Source organism: Macaca thibetana, chromosome 11, assembly GCF_024542745.1.
Source record: "Macaca thibetana thibetana isolate TM-01 chromosome 11, ASM2454274v1, whole genome shotgun sequence".
NCBI classification, from domain to species: Eukaryota; Metazoa; Chordata; class Mammalia; order Primates; family Cercopithecidae; genus Macaca; species Macaca thibetana.
The window spans coordinates 55271936-55294543 of record NC_065588.1 but is presented as its reverse complement, the minus strand read 5'-3'; the positions used below and the strand labels follow the sequence as shown (position 1 = coordinate 55294543).

The 22608-nt window shown below is 39.8% G+C and overlaps 1 protein-coding gene across 1 annotated transcript in view; it reads left to right on the top strand.

Annotated features, from left to right (window-relative positions):
* Positions 1-416: 416 nt before the first annotated feature.
* The window catches only part of LRIG3 (leucine rich repeats and immunoglobulin like domains 3), a 46937-nt gene continuing 24745 nt past the window's right edge, over positions 417-22608 (top strand). Inside the window, exons 1-3 of the mRNA XM_050746629.1 lie at positions 417-962; positions 6649-6720; positions 6925-6999. Of these exons, the coding sequence (XP_050602586.1) occupies positions 727-962; positions 6649-6720; positions 6925-6999 (383 nt within the window). The 5' untranslated portion in view covers positions 417-726. The remainder of the gene's footprint in view (positions 963-6648; positions 6721-6924; positions 7000-22608) is intronic.

Here is a 22608-nt window from a genome sequence, read left to right as displayed (position 1 = left end):
AGAGCTGTTTTCATTGAAACCACTGTTTTATCTGTGGCTGGTAGAATAATTTATCAGTGTCTTTAATTTGGAATTGAAAGTTTTCCTGAAAACACTGCTAATTAAACTTTACTTCCCTGAAGTTCTCTTAAATACCTCCAACTCCGAAAACTAGCCTAGTATTTGCTCACTCCCTTTTGCCTTTCGACTCCATTGGATATATGTTTCCCACGACGCAGTGGAGACTTCTGGCTGGAGAGGCTGGAAAATATAACTCTGAATTTCCTACAATCTCAGCTCCACTTTCTCCCGCGCGTAGGCCCCCGGCTGGAGCGGTGTTATTGTCACGTGGCCGCGGGGACGCCCGCAGCCTGGCCGGCCAATGGGCGCACGTCGGCCTCTCCCCGCCCCGCCTCGCTACTCCGTCGCGCGGGGAGTTGGCGCAGCGCCGCGGGGTGGAGGCGAAAAAGTTTCTTTTGCGTACAAGAAGGGGCTTCGGCGAGCCGACGCTGCTCAAGCTGCAACTCTGTTGCAGTTGGCAGTTCTTTTCAGTTTCCCTCCTGCTGTTTGGGGGCATGAAAGGGCTTCGCCGCCGGGAGTAAAAGAAGGAATTGACCGGGAAGCGCGAGGAACAAGCGCGCACGCGGCCGGGAGGGCGGGCGTGCACCCTCGGCTGGAAATTTGTGCCGGGCCCGGAGCGCGCGCCAGCTGGGAGCATCGGGCAGAGACAGAGGCCGCTGGACCGCGATGAGGGCGCCGAGTCTCCGTGCGCGCGCGGCGGCGTTGGGGCTGCTGCTGTGCGCGGTACTGGGGCGCGCGGGCCGGTCCGACAGCGGCGGCCGCGGGGCACTTGGGCAGCCCTCCGGGATAGCCGCCGAGCGCCAGTGCCCCACTACCTGCCGCTGCCTCGGGGACCTGCTGGACTGCAGTCGCCAGCGGCTAGCGCGTCTTCCCGAGCCGCTCCCGCCCTGGGTCGCTCGGCTGTAAGTGTTCTTCCCCGGGGGGGAGGGAGGCCGGGCCTCTGGGGTTTCGGGAAACAGGAGCGGGCGAGGGCCTGGTTGCTTGGGGTTTGGCGTGCATTGCCTTTTCTGCCGGATAGCTCCTTCTGGCCCAGGCCGCGATCGGCGCTCCGTGGACGTGGAAAAAGAACTGTCTGGGCCTCAGTTTCCCTCCCACGTGCCTTGCGGGCGGCGCAGGTGGGCTTTTGGCGCGTCGTAACTGGCTGCAGGTAGCCTAGGGGAGGGGGCCAGTGACTACGCCATAGGCCGGGAATGAAGTCCTGCGCCCTATGCTAGCCGAGGGATTCAAATGCGCGCTCCTGCCAGGCCTGGGCGAGATAAGTGGCAACCTGCGCACATCAGGAGTTTGCTCTTCTCCCTGAGTTCTGAGTCTAGTTCAGCTTTAGTTTCTAGCTGCGTCAGACTCCTTTTCCTGTTCCCACCCAGTAACTGAAGTCAGGCTTTTCATCTGGGAAGCCCCCTCAACAGAATTCGGTCACTATCCAAGTTATGGTAGACGTACTTTTGTTCTCCCTCTGCTTGCTTTCACATTAGCAGACCGTAAGTTCCCACTCCTCAACCAGATTGTAAAGACTGGTCAGTAGCTGTGGAAAGGAAGGAACTCGATTATTCAGAATCAAGGGCGTGATTTCTGTAGCTCCTCAGCACGCCCAGACGGTTTAGGGGAGAGCGCAGGGTGCTCTTATGCAAGTGTTTGGATTTTAGCTGTGAAGTCTGAAAACCTGAAATCACTGCCAACTGCGTGAAGAACAAGAAAGAAAATGTAATTTAGTTGGAAATGCTGATCTTTTCCAAATGTCATCTGTCTTTCTATTCTTCCTCAGTCCCAGTTTTAAAATTGGAGGAGTACTGTAGAAAGTATACAATCAAAACTTGTATTTTTTGAAGTAGTTGTTCTGTTTAAAATAAAGTGCAGTTCATACGTAATCTTAAATTTTTACTTAGCAGAATTGCAATGAAAATTTTAAGTTCTTAAATCTAGTGAACTATTCCAATGCCCTAATCGTGGTAGGAGGTTTGGTCAGGTGTTTAACAATTTATATTTTAAAATTATTGTGCTAATCTAAATAACTTCTGTGAATGTAGAATTGCTGGCCATCAGAAAGTATACTCCTTGTGTTTTTAATAAGCCTTAGTTGAATAAAGTAGAATTAGAGAGTATTGGATTGATATTTAATTTCTTATCATGGGACGTTTTATTTAGTAGTTTTTATTACAATTGCAAGAGGAGATAAGGGCTTTAACGGAAAGCAGGGAGACTTTCAATTAGTTGTGGCTAATTCTGTTCAATTGCCTCTTGTGGAGGTCATGCTGCCTTATTCATGAAATGTGAATGGCTCTATTGACAACATATGGAACTGAACATGTAAATGACTGGAGGTGAACACTTAGGAATAATAGAGTGATGAGAAAGAGAAAATGAATACAGTGCTTCCTGGAGTGTATTTAGAAATGCTTAGATTATTCACGGCATCTAACTTGTATTCGATAGTTTTTCAATGTCAAGTTGTCTATTGTGATCTTTCTAGTGTGCAGTACTTTTTTTTTCGTGGATTTAGACGTTTAGAAAAAAGAAAATCTGTGTTGCCCTTGATTAGTAGTTGAGTTGAACCAAAAGGGGTTCGATACCTATTTAAACATTGTCTTAAAAGTAGCTGACCTAATTAGGATTTTGTTTTGCAGATAATTTGGTGGCACACTAAAAACAAATTAGAGTTTATTTGGTTAGCACAGTCTTTAATTACATTTCCGCCAGCAGTAAATTGTCTCAATACTAGTCCACATTCCTTAAATGTATGTGAAAATAAGTTCCACTTGTATAAATAAGCTCTCAGTCTGTTGTCAGGAACCCCACTGTGATCACTCATTGGACAGCTCTGTCATTCTTGTACTTATGTGACTTTTAACCATCTTTGTAGGTGTCACCAAACCATGTGGTCTGGATTCTTTATTGTAAATATTTTTTTTGTTTGTACCTAAAACTCTAGAGGTCTCTTCTCTCCACTTTTGAAAGAGGCAGAAAAACACGTGGAATTGAGTTTTACTTTCTCTGTTATTTGGTATTTTAGAATAGGAGGTTCAAAAGGCTACTAAAGTTTTTCTTAATTAGAAAAATCATCCTAACGAGATGATTTCCGAGTTCAGATATAAATAGAAAAATGCATGTTTTTTTTTCCACGTATCTTACCTTCTCTTTCCTCAGGTAATCAAAATAGTAGAAGTTTGTCTTTGGACTGGCTTATGAAAGCACTTTTCAGAAAAAGTTCAGTAACTGTCTTTCGTTTTGTTGAATTTGCAAGTTTAAGAAAAATCTCTACCTGTGTATGTATTTTTTCCACTTTATTTGGTTGTGATTTATTACTATAGGAGGCCCATGGGTGAAAAGTTGAATAGTTTGAGCTGTAAAATAATGATACTGTATCAGTACTCCTTTTAGAAAATAACCTCTAGTACTTTAATGAAAGTGGCTTTTAAAAGAGTAACTATGTGAGCGAGCCTTTGTCTAAAAAAAACAACCCAGTAACCATGTGAAGCCTTGCTCACAACTGCCATTAAAGGCAAGCTAGAGTTTGTCTAGAATTTGTGCTTAAACAGTTATCAACCTAAAGAGGAATGCTTATTAGAATGTTATTTAGCCCAGAGATGGAAAAGTTGCTAAATTGCCAATGAGAACTTCCAGTATTATTAAATTCTCACTGGCATTTCAGAATTATTTGTCTTATGTAGAAATGTTTGAGTTCTCAACAGGACCCAGGCGAAAGTCCCAAAGGTAGTTTCTGCTGGTGTGACTTCTTTAGTGTTGACCTGTTATAAATCTTCTGGTCCGTACCAGAATTGGGGGTGGGGTGGGGGTAATAGTCCTTATGGTTTTCACAGCTGTTTTTCTATATTTTCCAGACTAAAACTTGAATATAACAGGCTGATTTATGAGTCACTTTGGATCAGTGTCTTAAAACAGCTATAGCCTGGCTTTTTGTTTTTCAGCTTTCCAGATTTCTGCTGAATTAGCAGCTCTGCAGGCCCCAGTGGGATTGATTAAGAAGCTGTGCTGGATTTGCATTTAAAATTTGACTTGGAAGTCAGATTTCCAAATGCTAAAAGGAAGAAAATGATAGCTTGAACCAAATGTTGCAAATTGATTATTTTCATATATATTTATTCATTTGCTAATATGCAGGAAGAGAGAAGTCTGTCTAACCACGTAGAAAGAGTTTGATTTTCAAGTTTTGGCCAGCTGAGCTCTGGGTACATAGTTAACACTTCTGTGTCTTACTACCTTTCCCATTCATTAACCCCACTACAAAAAGCTTTTGTAAAAGTTTTGTGGGGAAGATGTTCATTAATGGAACTCTAAACATGAATAATCTCCTTTCTTATTGAATGTTTTATGATCTGGGTTTAAGAAAACATCGACATTGTACAACTTGAATCTGTTTTTAATGGTCTAGCCATAAAAACAATATAAGGAAGATTTAGGAAAATGTGACATCCCTTAACTGGAAAGTAATCATTTCTCAAATGTAAACTATATTAAATCTAAATTTAGGTACACTAAAACTTTCATAGCTGTAAGTATTTGGCAGTAAATGTCGTTTAAGGGGCGTTTTTTTTTTTCCTCTTACATATAATGTAGTTTTAATAGTACACAAAACTCAGGAATGGAAGTGTGTTGCAATAACTGAAATATTCAAAGTTGCCAGCTCCTGCTTCTGGATCAGAAATGAGGGGTCCCCAGCATGTGCACTGGTCTCTGAAGGCAGTTTCTTATTTTTTACAGGTCTTTTGTAGGAGGAATCTTACCCCATTACTAGTTGAAAAAAAGTTAGGCACTCTATCTCATTTCTCTCACAGGATTGCCCTGTGAAATAATCCTTAAAATGAAATGGAGAGCTCAGTTTTAGTTTTTTTTTTTTTTATTCTTAATTAAAAAGAAAATCACCTGTGTTAAATATTAATGCCAGATTGCTTCCCCCTTTCTTTTTAAGACCTGAAACAATAGGGGATGCAGTTTTACGCTGGCACAATGCTCTTTAGTTAAGTGGGTCCAAATGAGACTTTCTGTTGACTCAGGCTACCTCCCAGGTGAAAGACTCTTTTCCTTGGTTGTTTTTTAAACCATGTGGGAAATCTGTGACTGTCTGGGGTGCTAAAAGCACACAGGTTTTGTTTGAATCCTAACGTGAGTTGTTGGGCTCACGGTTTCCTTGATGAACTCCAGATGGACTTGAGCTGGGCTATGAGGGAAAGTGTCTGGCTCCAGCCAGCGTGGTGAGCATGCACAGCAGTGGTTGTAATTGCAGGATTTTTATAGTTTAAAGACTGTGCCAGATTTTTTTTCATGTTATAACTCTACCAGAACAAATCTACTCATGTCTGTCACTGTCTGGTAGGTCTTTGGGCAAGCATATTTCAAATAAAAACTTGCAGTTTTTTTTTTAGGTGAAAAAGAGAATCCAGGTTTATTCTCAAAACAAAAACTCAAAGACTGAAAGGATCTCTGATTTCTAATTGTTAACTAAACACTGAGTAACACTGTGCTTCTCTGGAGGTGGTTTCTCTTTAGTTACTTTTTAGAAGGGGTATACTTACGCATGTAACACATAATTCATGCTTTTCTCCAGTCAACTTTGGTTATTTAAAAATCTCTCTTTTAAACACTGAAAAGATTAGTATGGGTTGGATAACCTCTTTCAGTGGGAAGCTTCAAGCTATGCTATTTGTTAGCCTGGTTTTTCATCACTCTTGAACCATTTCATTTTTATCACACTGTTTTGAAGGCACATAGTGAATGTATTAACACATATGGGGAATATAACCAAGAATATTTACTGGAATTTATTCCATATTTTGAATCTTAAATGAGATGACTTTCTAGCCTAGAGTATTGTATATGTATGATTTTGTTACTGTTTTTAATAGTAATGATGTTCTATGGAAATTGTTACTGAGTTAAATTGAGTTATTGAGTAAGAAGCACATTTATTTTAATGATTGAAATCTGTTCACAAGTTTTTGTGCAATCTGCTGAACTTTGTTAGATGGTGATGTGGTTTAAATTATATATTACCAGATATTGAAATTTGGGGAATTTAAGAAAGCAGAGGGTTTAGATTGTTTTCTACCCTCTCAACACTCACACACAAAATAATACTTTAAATTTAGTGCTTTAACACAGAGAAACAAATATGTACGCAAAGCAATTTCTGTTTTCCTTGACTGCAATAAGGACATCGATGCTTAAATGTATAACAATGAAAAGAATTCTATAGAGGCTTTAGTTTCAGCAACCTGCCTAATTAGCTCCTTTTCATAAACCATGATGTCATCATATCAGGTTGGGAGTGGGGAGATGGGAGGGTGAAGCAGACCTGCCAGTTCACAAAAGATCTGTTCACCGTGTGCCAAAAAACATCTCTTAAAACGTTTGTGGGCTTAAAGTATTTGAATCTGCCAGTCTCCTTAAACTAATTTTGTCCTTGGAGCTTGTATTTTTGAGTTTGGCATTTTGGTTGCCATCTAGTTTGTGGACATAATAGACCAGTTATTTCTCCTGCTCCCACTAGTGTTCATAGAGATACTTCATGAGCCCACTTAGCACTATCAGTGATTTTTAGAAATGACTTACAGTTTTAATTTTGTTTTCTTATAGGGACTTAAGTCACAACAGATTATCTTTCATCAAGGCAAGTTCCATGAGCCACCTTCAAAGCCTTCGAGAAGTGTGAGTGTTCATTATTTTGCTTTTAAGATTTGAGTAAAATACATTACCCCTTATGCTATTTAACTGTAAGGAATACTTGGATTATAGTGAGTTATTCAAAACTTTTAACTTGGGAGGTATCTTGAAATAATATATAAAGTTTTCACCTCTGTGAATGACAGATTACCTAATCAGCTTTTCTTTTTCTTTTTTTGGCATTTGTAGGAAACTGAACAACAATGAATTGGAGACCATTCCAAATCTGGGACCAGTCTCGGCAAATATTACACTTCTCTCCTTGTAAGTGAATATCAGCAGAATTCCTCGTGTATGTTTGCAGGAACCTTGAGTAGTAGTTGCATAGGGACTAGCACAGAGCTCTTAGAAGAAAAAATTGAATATTTTCTTCAGGGCGTAATAAAGATACGCTCTTTAAATTGGTTAACTTGTCTTCTAACCTCTAACTCTGTCACCCCTAAATTTCATGTATTCTTATAACAACACACTTTACACTTTGCTGTCATTACCGAACTGGTCTTCAAGATTCAAAGAGGCCAGCTTTACACCATAGAAATGTGTATTTGCTCATATTCTGTAGACTAGGACTTTAATTCTGGTATTGCTCAATGGTTGACATGGGGATCTGTGGATTATGTATTACTTAGTTCCTAGTGGAGAATGATCAGAGTTGTTTTGTGAGGAGAAACTGGAGTTGAGAAGAAGCCATTGGAGTATCCTCTTTTAAGTGTGGTACCTGCAGTGGAAATCAGAGACATCAACTCAAAAAAAGTAAATATGTGACTGAAGACAGAAATAACTTTGCAGGTTATTTTGCAAATATGAGTTTTCAAATACAATTAAGGTTGTACCAAGTTTTTTGTGTTTTTAGTGTAGGTAATGTGTATATACATGCACCGACGTAGGTTTTGGAATAATTTTGACTTTCAGCATTTAAAGGTAGCATTTAGAATGCCTGTGGTTTAATTTCTAAAATCTAATAAGCTTACCACCTTAATCTTAAATAATTCAAAAATATATTTAAGCTACTGATGTTAAAAAATGTTTTTCTTTAAGCAACTTAAGGAAAAAACCACCATTGTTAGTTGCTTCTGAGAGAGGTGTTGGGAGGGTTGAAATTATACAGTAAATTTCAGGAAAGCTGTTCAATTAATAGAGTGATCACTACCCAATTGCTTACATCTGGTGATTTATAGCGGTTTGTTTTTACTGAGGGCCCAGGTCAGCCAAGTCACGGGTGCAGCCGCTGTGTCTGCTTTCCTCTGTTTGAATAAGAGCTAAGTGACATTTGATACTGATGTGGTTTTTCCAAAGATCAGAAACAGAAAGGAATGAAAGAAAAAGCAGTTGGTATTTGACAAATAAACACTGTATTTAAAAAACATTTTTATGCTAGCATAAATACCTTTTTTCTTTGTTTTTTACAATTGCTTCAAATGTTAGAATCTAAATGGAGTGCTGGTTTTGGTATCGTAAACATCTGCAGCTATTCTTGTTTGACCAAGGTGGCCTTTTTAAATTCCACTTTGCTCTTTCTGTCCTCGCACTGCATCTTGGCAGTTTCTGTCAGTACGTTTAAGAGAGCTTGAGGGTCGCGGCATACTTCATGGCTGAGAGGATCCGCAGTGCAGTTTTGTAATCTGGGCGGGGTGGGGAAAGCAGTCTATTCTTTGGCATGGTATAGTGTTGAAAGCATTACGAACTTGTGAGGAAGTTAGAAAATTATAAGTAACCTAGTGTTTTACACTTTAACGTTATACTTGGAAAGCTACAGTGATCTCTCAAAAGTTAGAAATTTGTGCTCCTTCAAAATTTGTCCTCTTCTCCATACTGTTTTTGTGTTTCACTTTAGCAAGTGCTGGGTGTGAAATCACCCTGAATAATTTCACTTTCTTTCTCCTTAATGAGTTATGGTACGTCTGGCCAGTGATTGCTTTGTTCATCTCACATAATGATACATCCAATGTGTTACCTGGATTACACAGACTCTGCGAAGAGTAATTTATATCATGGGTCTGATAATTCAATGTGGAGAGTAAAAACTTCTTTTTATACCAATGAAATATCTTGAAAAATTTACCTCTCTGGTTGTTTTCATCTAAAAATGTTTTGTTTCCTCCTGCAGGCTTCATTGGATATTGTAATACACAGTCATTGTTTCTCAAGCACTTTTAATTTCTGTGTTGTGTAGAGGAAAACATTTTCTTTTATGTAGAAACACTTGAAAATAAAGCTTAAAAGGAGTTCTGAAATACTTTTCTGAGACTTAAAAAAGAAAATCTCTTAAGTTATATAACATGACACAGATTGAAAACTTGCTGTAGCACCACAATTAAATCTCATATCTTTCAAAATAGTTTTTAGAATGATTTGACTTTCATATTAAGAGTTTTTGTGGTTTTTTTGTGTCTTTTACATTTTGCAGAGGAAAACATTTTTATGGGTTATTTGCACAGGTTAAATAGTTTGAAAACTTGTGTTTCAAGAAAATGAGTAATTAGTTGAAGTCTAAATCATAGGATTTAATATTACTGTTCCATACTCTTTCTACTCTATGCCATGAAGACCCCTCCCAGCTGGAGGGGCTGCATGCAGAGAAGACTGTCCTGGTGAGACTTGTCTTCTCATAGCTATAGGAGCCAGGAGCTGATAATTGGATCAAAGGGAACCCCATGTCCAGAGACGAATTCAGTTAGGGACCTATTCTCATAATATCAGGGAATCTGGGATGATAGGAATCTGGGATAATCTTCCCACTAACCAAGCTCATCTCTAACCTTTTTAGGAATCTTTTAGCATGTACAAGGCCTGAATAGAAATGCTTTCCTTTGAATCCCACACAGAACTAGCTGAGAAGTCAACCAATGTGCTAGGTACAAGGCATGATTTGTATATTTTTTAAATTTTTCTCTCCCAATATCCTAGCTATAGCAGGATGACATATTTTAAAAGAAGTGGAATAATCTTTGGAGTGAACATATCTTACAGTAAAACTCTATCGACCTGGCTTACATAAGGGAGTTGATTTTTCTGAAGGTACGAACTCTGGCTTTGTGTGATGTGGAATGACCTGCTCGAGCATTGGACATGATTGAAACCTGTGCCCTGGGTTAGGGAAGTTTGAATCCATGAGTTCTACAACATTGTAGTTGAACAAAAGAGTCTTGTTGGTTATTGGAGCTAGTTGGGTCTTAGTCTTGATGCTAGTGGTTTATATAGTGTTACCCAGCATGCAGATGCTGGCCTGGTGTCTTAGAGTTGAAGAGTGTTAGGTCAGTGACTGTCAAAGAGGTACCTACGGTACTTGTTAGATTCTCAGACACTATCCCTAGAGATTCTAAATTAGTAGATTTGGGTGGGGCCCAGGAGTATCAATTTTAACATATGCAATATTCTAATCAGATACTGCATAAATATTTCTAGAGTTACTGATAAGGGTCATATCATAAGTAAGCCTTTTCTCTTTATTTCTTATCTCAAAAGTAGAGCATTTCTTCTTAGTCCATCATTGTCATATAGCCTGTCATCTTTCCAGAGGTGACATTGTCATCATTCCAGAGAGGTTGTTATATATATTGATGACCTTTGCTGGTAGGACACCAAAACATGTACTCTACCAGTGGAAAGCCATTGAAGAGGTGTAAAGCAGGGTGACATGATCAGATCTGCTATTTGAAAATGTCACACTGTCTTTAGTGTGGCAAATGACCTGGAGGTGGCAGGAGAATGGTTTAGAGGGGCAGATAATTAAACCACGTGATGGTTGACAAGCTGTGGTGGCCTGTTCTCCAGTGAAGTCACATCAGTAGAACAGTGATTAAAAGTAAAGCTCAAGTCAGGTGGCCTGGAATTAACTGTTGGCTCCACCCTTTGCCAGGTTTGTAACCTTGAGCAAGTTACTCACTGACCGTGTTTTCTCATCTCTAAAATGAGAATAATGCTGGTGTCTATCTCATAGAGTTACTGTGAAGATACAGAGAATACAGGTAAAGCTGTCTTACATGTACTGAGTGCTCAGTGAATGTGAGCTGTGATAAGGATGATGATTCATTCAACTGCAATTTATTGAGTATCTGCTATGTACCAAGCCCTCTTTTAAGTGCTGGGACACCCAGTGAAAAAGCATGCAAACTCCCTCTTATCCTGAGGCCTGAGGCTTCCATTCTAGTGAGGAGAGAAAAATAAATAAGTAAATAAACATCAAAAGAAAAGATAACATCAGTTCATGATCAATGCTATGAAGGAAAAGAAAGGAGAATAAAGGGATTAGAGAGCTCTGGCAGTTGTTCTTTAATGTAATTAGGAAAGGCACATATTTACCAAATCCTACTATGTTCTGGGTACTGATCTGAGGTTAGGATTCAGAAAACAGACAGGAATCCCTGCCCTCATAGAGCTGACCACCTCATGGAAGGAGAAACACAAAAAATAAGAGATGTGATCAGAAGGGGATAAGTGCTGGAGAGAAGCAGCAGGGAAGAGGTGTCAGAAGACTGAGACCAAAGAGGGGTTTTACAGTTTTAAATGGGGATGTAGGGAAAGGCTTGCCAGGAGGAAGATACTTGAATCAGGGACTGAAAGTGAGGGAGGGAGTTGTGTGTGTTTCTGGGGACATTGGGTCATCTCCGCTAAGCCTGCCCTGCCACATTTGGGCCCATCTTACCTTGTATATCCAACTTACATAGTAATTAAATAATTTTCTTTATATTTTTCTCCTCTGCTGTATTTTGAGGCCTCAGTAGCTAACTCTTCTTTTCCTCAGCATTTAGTGCAGGTATATGGCATAAATTAGTGCTTAATTAATGTATGAATTACATTATCTATGAATGTATGAATTAAAGAATATTCATAGAATAACCACATGCTGCACTTAGCGTAATTCAGACAGATCTCCTTCTGTACACTTAGTTTAAACCAGTGGCTAAAGATTTACAGTGGCAACAGCATACCTATGTTTTACATAACTTGTGTTCAACTATGCACACTTGAGGAAATAACAATAATAAATTCTGACAATAGCAATAACAATTAAAAGGAAAAAAAGAACAAGAGAAGTAACTTAACACAAAGATTCAGCTCACCACCCTAAGCTGGTGAGTGCATGCCCTGGAGTATGTATGAGGTGGGAAATAAAAGCCTCCTTTCCCATATGCCTTTCTAAGCATGAATATCTCAGCCCCCTGAGGGTGACATTGGTGTTCAGATATACAGCTTTTTCACAACCCCCTGCCCTTCACACTTCTGAACTGCTTTGACAGACCCTGAACCAAAGATTTAAAATGCGCGACAATGACAAAACCCTCCTGTTTCCAAATTGATCTCTTCCCACACTGAAGGAGAACTGCGCATGTTAGAGTCATTGAGAGGGGAGAACTGTCTACATAAAGTACCTTGCTGAAGTCATAAGCGATCTTCAAGAGTGTATTGATGATACGTGGTTTTCTCCCATCTGCTGGCTTGGAACCTAATGCCGCGAGATGTGGTTCCATCACATCATGCATCCTTCTGTATTGGAGATGCTTTGGGGGTGCAGGAAAGTAGGACAGTCATGCCCATTGCTATGCTACAGAGATCAATACTGGGTGGTAGGAAGTACTGGCAATTTGTATGTCATGAATAGTTATTGTAGAATCCCAAGGCTGGCAATTTTTCTTTTCCAGTTTTGAAGCGTTTACAAGCACAGCATGTGTAGTCTCTAATGGCATGGTCACACATCTCCTTCCAGGGTCCGACTTCTATCTTAGCGAGCTCTCAATCCCCTCAGCCCACTACAGTCTCAGACACACAGAAGGTGCTCACTAAGAATCGAGTGGACAAGAGAAATCACAGGCCCTTGTGCAATAGAGGGGAGCCCTGAGCTGGGAACTGGACTCACAGAAGCGCAGATTTTCGTCTCGTCTCACGCTACTAACCTGTCTGACCTTAGGCAGACTTAATTAACTTTTCGTTGTTTATCTGTGAAAACAGTCTAAGATGTCTGCCCATCTCTCTCCTGGGGTTCCGGTAAAGGATCAAATGGCATAATGTACATGAAAGAGTTCTGAAAGTGTGAGCACAGGCAGCTGCTGCTTTTGCATAGTGGTGGGCTTGGCAGAGGAGCAGAGACTGGAGGCAGTGGGCCAAAGTGGATTCTTGAATGGGAGGGTCACAGGAGGAATGCAGGATTTAGAAACATTATCCTGGCAGCAAGAGATGAGGGAAGGAAAAACCACTTTGCATTGGGGGTGAATTTTCAGGAAAACTTCCACTCTCTTCAAATAGTTCCTAATAATTTTGGTGGGTACTCAATTATAAATAACAGCAGTATTTGTAGCCTGAGGGCTTGCGTATCTATAAAGTGAATTTCAAGTGCTTCAGAATGCCCAGCAACAATGCCTACTATGTACTAAGTGCTAGGGAACAAAGGAAAAATAGGATTTGGCCCCCACTTTCAAGGTGCTCTGAACAAGCGAGAAGACCGATGGTAAAGACATAGCACACGTGGGGTGTGCCCGGGACAGTGGAGGATGCCTGGGCCACCGCATAGATTTCAGGATGTGCGGAGCATGGGGGAAGTGAGGAGGAGAAGGAAGGAAACTTGTGTGAGTTGGTAGGGATCAGCTCAGGAAGCTTCTTCCATGCTTAGGTGGTTTGCATGTTTGGAGAGTCTTCATTGAAGACTTTAAAAAAAAAAAAAAAAACGGGAATAAAATGACTACACTTAATCACAGAATCTGCTTTTCTCCTTTTCTTTGATAGCCATTAGAGAAAAAGTCATTCATTTTCATTCGTTAAAGTCATTTAATTTTCAAAATCAAGTGGATAAAAACAAATGTGGCTTTGATAATAAATAATTATGACTTGCCAAATGCCTCTTACCCACTGACCCCGGGAGCTGCTCAGTGTTCTGAGCCCTACTGTGTGTTAGGACCACATCTCTTTTTCTCACAAAGCGAAACGGGCCATGAGGTGGGAGTCAGGAGCGTTGGCTTATGAATGATGAATAGGGTAGAGTTGGCCGGAGTGATCACAAATCACATCTGCAATATTCCACTATTTATATACTGAACCCAGCACCGTATTAAGTGAGAATTTCATTCATAAGCATGCATTTCTCATTACATTCCAAAAATCAGACCATTAAAAAAACAAGTTTGGGAAACTCTTATTCGAGAGACTGTTGCTTGGGTACATGGCATAGAGTTTATTAAATTCATCAAACTTAACCTCTAACTTTAAAGTAATATTGATATTTTAATGTGCTCTGAATTCAGAGGTCAAGTTGCAAAGAGGGAAGGCAAGCATTCAATGTATTTTCAAGTGATGGTGTCTCTTAGTAACGTTGTGCAGTAGAGCTGAAAGGATTGCTACCTTTTTTTAAAAAACGGAACTTTTATAACTCAGTATTTGAAAAGTGGTCGTATGTCATATTAATGATGGAAGTTGAGGAGCAGCTTTAGCCACAATTAGAACTTAAGTTTCTGGGGAAATGGGAGAGTTTTGTTTTTATGAAGTGGACAGAAACCATATCCCATCCTTATACTCTCGTCTTAGTGTGGAGACACCCATGGAACTTGACCGTCTTTACTGCCAAATTTATCTAGAACGTGTGCTGTCCTGATGCAGATGAATGGGCTGTTTCCTTCACATGTAAAGAACATCATTGTATTAGAGGTTGTCCTAGTTTGTTTTCTGTTGCTTATAGCAGAAGACCTGAAACCTATGCAGAAAGCTATACAGAATACCTATAACATCTTTAATTTATACAGAAAATGAATTTATTTCTTATTGTGGAGGCTGAGAAGTCCAAAGTTGACGGGACTCATTTGGTGAACCTTTTTGCTGGTAGGGACTCTGCAAAGTCCCTAAGCCATGTGGGGCATCTTGTGTCAAGGGGGCCTGAGCACACTAGCTCAGGTTCTCTTCCTCTTATAAAGCTGCCAGTCTCACTCCCATGATAACTCATTAATCTATTAACCCAGTAATTCACAAATAGACTAATCCATTCATCAGGGCAGAGCCCTCATGGCGCAGTCACCTCTTAAAGGCCCTATCAGTACGACCGCATTGAGCGTTACATTTCAACATGAATTGTGGAGAGGAGCGATGTTAAAACCACAGCAGGGGACTGCAGCCTTCACCAGTACATACAGACCAGATATTACGTTTAATGGAAATAAACTTAGGAAGCTCAAGTCTTACAAAATAAACACATAAACATCTTAATATGATAAGCTGTAATGTTTTATTGGATTTTTAAAGTGTTTATAGATGAGTTACACATAAAAGAGAGTTTGCTATACACAGAGCTGTATTTGTGACATTATCTTCACATTTAAATATAAACTGGTCCCCAGAATTCAAGGTTGCTAGGTTTTTGAAATCTCAATTTAGAATGGCCGTATTTGACACACAAACTTGTGATTGTTGCATAGTTCCTTAAACCCTTCAACAGTTCTCATTGCTCTTAGGTGAAGAGAAGAATCCTCAAGATATACAATGCTCTGCATGATCTGCTTCCTGTTGGCCCATTGAGCAGTCTCTGTAGTCACCCCTCATTCTCCAGATGTGCTAGGTTGTTCCAGCCCTGGGTCCTTTTGCATATGCATTTCCCACTGCCTAGAATACTCACCCTGCCTGCACTCTGTTTAAATCAGACCCTTAGGTTTCCCCTTATACATTTTTATATCTCCATTATTATAATGTCTACTTTATCATCATATAAGTAATTGTGTTTTTTATTCATCTATTTGTTATTCTTTAAAAAGTTTCCCCCACCAAAATGAAATTTCATAGCAGCTGAGATCATGTCTATTATTTTCCCCATTGCAACCCTGGCATGTAGCACAGTGCCTGGCCCATGATGGATGCTCAGTACATGTGTGTTGGATGAACGAATGGATGGCTTAGTCCAGATTAATATATATGTATATATGGGTAACTTTTCTGTTCCTGCATCTCCATTGTTTTCCTTAATAAGACTTGGTTTTTCCAAGGTAACGACAATTTTAGATTTGACAGTGACCCATTTTGGGCAACCTTTCTGTGGTGTTGAAGCCCGTAAAATTCATTCCCACCTGCTTGACTTGACTTCTCAGTATCGCTTGCCACAAAAACTCTTGTATTACCGATATTTATCCTGAACCTACACCATTCTCTCATGCCCTCTCTCACCTTCATTCTATTAATAGCCATTTCAGTTGGTGCTTTAAAGTATCAGGTACAACTTCTACCAAGAGACTTCTCTGTGCCAAAAGGAGACTTGTTCTACCAAGAGAGACAAGACAATAAAGCTACAGCTAGTTTCTTTTCATGATTGGGATGGCAAGATTCAACATGTGTCTCTATCCTGGCCTAGTTATTTTTCCCTCTTCTCTTCCTTATTTTGGTTTCTCAGTTGTCTTCTATAGGGCAGAGGTTCTGGGCTCTCATTTGATAGAGAGACCAAAACAATGAAACAGAGCTCTAGCAGTACCACCTCCTCTCTTTTTGGCTGAAAGTTGCTTAAGTACTAAATTTAAAACATGAAAGAAAAGGTAATTATAAATATAAACACCTCCTTTCTGATACTTAAAATCACCTGCCTGCTGTCTCCCTGTCTCTCATATAGCTTTATCGAGCAGATAGAGCAGTCTCTAGAGTGAGGTGGAAGGCAAAATGAAATATTAAGGTAATATTCATGCTGCAGGTACCATACAGCATAGGATAAACATGGTAAACATTCTTCGACTGTCAGTTTTAGTGTGCATGAGCAATTTTAACCATTTTTAAAATAAGAAAGTATGAAATAGAATCAAAATGAGCCTTTTTTTTTTTTTTTTAAGAATAAGATGCTTTTGAATTGAGTCACATCACTTTGTGATCCCACACAAAGTATCGACCTAGGATAGAGGACAGTACTCTTCAAAGATGAATGGATATTTACAGACTCAGGGAAGTAGTCAATTAATTGTATAGGTCTCTCTTTCTCTTATTCTCCTCTGGCCTTTCCTGTCTTAATTTTCTCAGTACACTTACCATGTAAATTTTAAAGAAAAGGTGAAAGGAGTTAGGAACAGCTTGCCATATTATATTATATAACTGGTGATAACCATTTGTTGATAGTTTAGTGTGTTGTTGCATAATTCTGGTAACTTGGAATCAGAAGAGACATTTTCCTCTATAGAGAAATCCCTGGAAGGGTGGTTGTCTGACCTACCTCTCCTTAATCACTCCTAAGAATAGAAGGTCATTCTTGGTGAGCAGCCTTTCTGTAGTGACTAATTCTAATTGCTAGTTTTTTTTATACGTTAAGCAGAGGTCTACCCTTCGGCAGCAGCTTCTACCTATTATCGTAGTTCTGTGTGCTGGAGAGAGCAACTTCTCTTTTCTGCGTAATTCTTGTAAATCTTAAAATACAAGATTTTCTTGAAGCATTCCCTTCTCCTGGGTCAAATTCTCATTCCCATTTCTTGTATGACATGGGGTATAGACAAGTGCTGTCCAATGGCACTTTCTGCAGTGATAGAAGTATTCTGTATCTGTGTTGTACCTGGTGGTAGCCATTAGACGTGTGAATATCGGACACTTAAAATGTGGCAAGTGTGACCCAGGAATTGAATTTTCAGTGTAAATTTAAATAGCCACTCATAACTAGTGGCTGTTATACTGGAAAATGCAAGTCTAGAGCCTTAAAGTCCGCCCCATTACACACCTGTCTGGCATGACAGTATAAGCACAATGGCCAGAACAAGATAATTGAGATGTGGTCTGACTTATACAGAATGTGGTGGGGTCATCTCTCGACCAGAATACCGAACATTAATGAAGCTTAAGATTATATTAGCATTTTAAGCACCATGTTGTATTATTGGCTCATACTGAGTTTGTGGTCAGCTGTTGTCAGTAAGCTTGTTGTCGCTTTTCACAAGAATTGCTTTCACATAGGCCTTGTAAAAACGCTTGATTAAAATTCCAAAACACTGCCTTATCCCAGCTCAATTCTCATCTTGCTATTTAGTACGTTGAGAGGTTTTGGATCACGAGTCATCTAACATATGAATTACACTTTTAGTTTTTTGGTGTTTGCACTTGACCATTCACATCTCTATGTTCATACAAATGTCGACAGCACAGGGCCACAGTAGCTGCCACTAGCTGCTTCCCTAAAGATTAATGCCAGTCTGTGAATAAAGACTAGGGATATGAACTCACCTGCCTGTATGATAATTGTCACCACATTTTCTATGTCTTATTCACAAGGACAAGATAAATACTCGGGTGAAATAAAGCTATTCTGTGTCTGCATTCTAGTCCATTGGTCTGTGCACCATATCAGAAAATAAAATGAAATTAGTTTAACTGGATGTGTTTATATGGAATCAGTCGTCTATATGGTAACTGATGCAGTGTTTTCTGGTTTGTACTATCATCTGAAGTGAAAATTCTTTAGGCTAATTAAAAAATATATACAAATCTAAGTTGATTTTTTTTTTTCAGTAAAACAGACTACAGTAACTTAATGGTTTTATTTTGGTGTTTAGAGAAAAACTAGTTTTACTCATTGAATTTCTGTTGAAGGCGTGCTATTAAGCATGATGGACTGAGTGCATTTATTTCACTCTGCTCCTTCCTAAAAATCCCTTTAAAATAAAAGTAAAGGAATAAAAAAGTGCATACCAATGGGAGCAAAGAGAAAATAGAGAACACGAAGAAAGGATATAGTTCAAATGAAAGATGCCATACAAATTTTGCAAGCAAATGGATAACTTGTAACTGACTTAAAAGTGAGAAAAAGTGAAGGTGATCCAAAAAAAAAAAACAAACAAAAGAAAAAAGATGCTTCAGAACCTCAAAGTGGCTTAGGAATTTAGAACCTGTAAAGATGGGAGTGCAGAGTAGGACTGAAAACAGGATTGGTTAAAACTTTTGTATAGCAAGATAGAAGTAATCAGACCTCCAGGTTTCTCCTCCAAAACTCAAAGCCCAGTAACTATCTTTCCCATGACACAGAGGTTTGGAAATTTAATTTTGGGAGACCTTAAATAGAAAGTCTCTGGGATTCAGGACACAGGCCCAGCTGTGTTGGGGTAATGATTGAGGGGGGCCACATCTTCTAAATCAGGAAAATTAAGTCAAATTTCAATACTGAAGACAACACCCCCACCCCTCAGTTTATTTCCTGTTAGCCTTCCCAGATGGTAGCATCCAAGCTGTACGCACCAGACTGGAGACTGGAGAATTTGAGAGAAGATTCACAGAAACTGACATGTGGCCATTTCATCCTGAAATAGGTCCCTCCTTCAGCTGTGCTGGCACTCACTATTCAGCAAGCCCATACCACACACAGCCCTCAGGAGGCTCTTAGTGCTGCTTTTTATTAAGTATAAATGAGTAGCCAGTGATCATCAGACTTTTGAAGATATTTCTAACAGTGAAGCCAGAGTCTGAAACAAACGAGGAATGAGAATCAGAGACAAATGGAAGGAGAAAGGAACATCAAAACAAATTTAATATCTTTGGAGAGAAAAGAAAAGGTACTATGTCCACAAAATCAGAAAAACATGGTGAAAAAAAAACAGTAAAAGGAATATTCAGAAAAGTTAACAATACGATACCAGACACTTTAAAAAGGTAATAAAAGTGTTGGAAGAAAGTTGAAAATCTCAGAAAAAAGGACCAAAAAACAAAGGGATGGAAATCATGGGAAGAAAAAATAAGAAAACAGGAAGATGAACTAAAAAGGCTAGCAGCTATCTAATTGGAATTTCACAAAGAGATGTCAGTGGAGATAGAAAGGAGGAAACTATGAAAGATACAAAATTTTGAATTTCCTGAAACTGAGGAATATACATTTCTAGATTGAAAGGACCTGCTGAGTGACGTCTCAATGAAAACGAGGCAAAGGTGGTCCTGTGAGGACTGTGCTTCTAGCGCATCACCATCACCTGGGAACTTGGTAGAAATGCAGCTTCTTTGGTCCCCACCCACGCCTAGTGAAACAGAAGCCCCTGCCCACCAATTCTGACGTGTGCTAAAGTTTGCAAAACACTGGTGCAGAGAGTCAGAACGGCCTCTGGCTCCCCAAGCTGGCATCATCCATGAGCAGTGTCTTCAAAATGCTAAGAGAGGTCAGGCGCGGTGGCTCCCGCCCGTAATCCCAGCACTTTGGGAGGCTGAGGCAGGTAGATCACGAGGTCAGGAGATCGACACCATCCTGGCCAACATGGTGAAACTCCACCTCTACTAAAAATACAAAAATTACCTGGGTGTGGTGGCGTGTGCCTGTAATCCCAGCTACTCGGGAGTCCGAGGCCGGAGAATTGCTTGAGCCAGGGAATCGGAGGTTGCAGTGAGCCGAGATCGTGCCACTGCATTCCAACCTGGCAACAGAGACAGACTCCATCTCAAAAATAATCCTAAGAGAAAAGGATTGATAGCCTAAACTATACACACCCAAATCCTATAAGGATATTTTCAAACAGGAAGTGACAGCTTTTACACATGGTTTCTTGCAAAACTAACAAAAGATAGACCCCAGGAAAATGAAGGAGCAAGCTGAGAAAGAGGAAGACTAGACATCCAGGTAATGGGACTCCCAGGAGGAGAGAGGTGAAAGAAACCCCCAAGAGGGAGGGTAGGTTCTACAAGAGGCTGCAATATTTACATGATGCAGCTGTATGACTTCTCAGCAGCAAATCTGGTCATTCGCAGTGTTTCTCATCCAGATCTAGAGTCACAACTCAGTAGAGCTGGAAGATATCATTTCATTTCATCTCCCTCTGTTTACAGGACAGAAAACTAAGGTTCACAAAAACGTAGTAGATCAAGACACAAAACCGGGAATAGAATTCCTGTCTGGGGAGGTGTAGTTTGAGTTATTGTGTCAGATCTTATCAGCAGGTTGATTAATGTAGAGTATCACAGTTTTATGTTTACACTTTCTGGCTGGCAGCAGTAATGGACATTCTGTTTTCTGATGTTCATATGCATTTTGAACAATAGCTAAGGTAAACCCTTATGGTGCAGTCTACAGCTGCTCTTGAGTGTCTGAACTCTAGTTTGTTCACTCTGGGGTCTTGAACTCATTCATTTTATCCTGAGTTCTGGGGAACCAAAGGTAAATCAGAGGTTCTCTCCACTCACAAGTAAATCGCAAGCCTAGTAGGGGAGACTCAAACCAGATCAATGGTCCGAACTCTGAAAATGACTGTGGAAGGCCTCTGCCCCAAAGAAGAAATAGAAAAATTTTTTAAGTTTACTAAATCAGAGTAGAGTCCATTTTTATTGTACATAAATTACTTCAGATTAAATATTTTTTCCATGTTTTCTTTATCCTGTTGTCTTCCAGGATTTGCTTTTTAAATTCCCATTTACATAAAGGACTAGACTGAATTTATACTTGGGGATCAAAGAAGGGCTGTTTGCTATGTGGTATGAATGGGGCTTTTGACTTCTTTTTCTTTTATTGATCTTTTGTTGTTGTTGTGTTAAGAGACGGGGTCTTGCTATGTTGCTCAGGCTGAATTTGAACTCCTGGCCTTAAGTAGTCCTCCCACTTCAGCCTTCCAAATAGCTGGAATTGCTTGCATGCACCATGGAGCTTGGCTCATACTTCTTTTTTCATTTTTAACATGTGTTATGACTAGTGCATGAATAAGACACTGATTATTGCAGGACCTCTATATTAAAATATTAATATGTGGCCATCTTTATTATGTTTGTGATCCAAAGGATAATTATATTTTATGTTGACCTGGCTTTTTGCTGAAAGAACTGACTCTTTGCTTTTTTTTTTTTTTTTTTTTGAGACAGAGTTTCACACTGTTGCTCAGGCTGGAGTGCAGTGGCATGATCTCCGCTCACTGCAACCTCTCTGCCTCCTGGGTTCAAGCAGTTCTCCTGCCTCAGCCTCCCAAGTAGCTGGGACTACAGGTGCGTGTCACCATGCCCGGCTAATTTTTTTTGTATTTTTAGTAGAGACGGGGTTTCACCATGTTGGCCAGGCTGGTCTCGAACTCCTGACCTCGTGTTCCACCTGCCTCGGCCTCCCAAAGTGCTGGGATTATAGGCGTGAGCCACTATGCCCAGCCTGACTCTTTGCTTCTTACACCAACACATGTTTGCTGGTTAGTGTCCTTAATTCTTCATCAAGAATCTGTCTCCTTACACAAGTTTCCTCCGTTGGCTTTATTCTTTGATGCCACAGTACCAATGGACCAGTCTAAACATGTGTTCTTTTAATGAAACCTCTTAATTATCTTTTTAGAAAAGAGATGAGCAGAGACTGTTTATTTTTTATCTATATGAGAGGAGTTCTTTGCTTGCCAAATTTCTGTTAAAAGTTGCCTGATATTATGGGGTGTTAGTTATTCCAGCCAAGATAGTTTTCAGGGAAGCCTTTCGGAAGGGAGTGGGGGTTATTGTTGGAAATATAAGTGACCTTTAATGTGTTGGTAGAATGTAATGTTTTCTTTAACAGTTTGTAATTCCTTTATAAATGGTGCTAAGCTGGTTGTTTGCAAGTTATATATAGAAATTAGTATTTCCTTGGGGCCAGGCTTGACTGTACCAGTCAATACATTTAATCTGCTTGCTTGATGGTTGTTTGTATGGGATGACCATAGATTCAGCGATTCGTTAGTTGCAATCACTGAATTGGACTTAGGATTGTGGTTAGAGTGATGCATTCTAAGAAAAGACGGTATTGCAAACATAAAAAATGGCTTCACATTAAATTTCAGTGCACACATCTGCTAAAAGGAAAATGCTGCATGCAGATACCTTCTCTAAATTGCCTAGATTGCATGTCCTTACGCATCACAGCTACAAGGTCTTAAGCTGCCTGTTATTGACAGATACACCTTATTCAACAGGAAGCTACACTTTGGTTGGTTTAGAAATTCCAGCGTGAGAAAACCTGATATTCTGGTT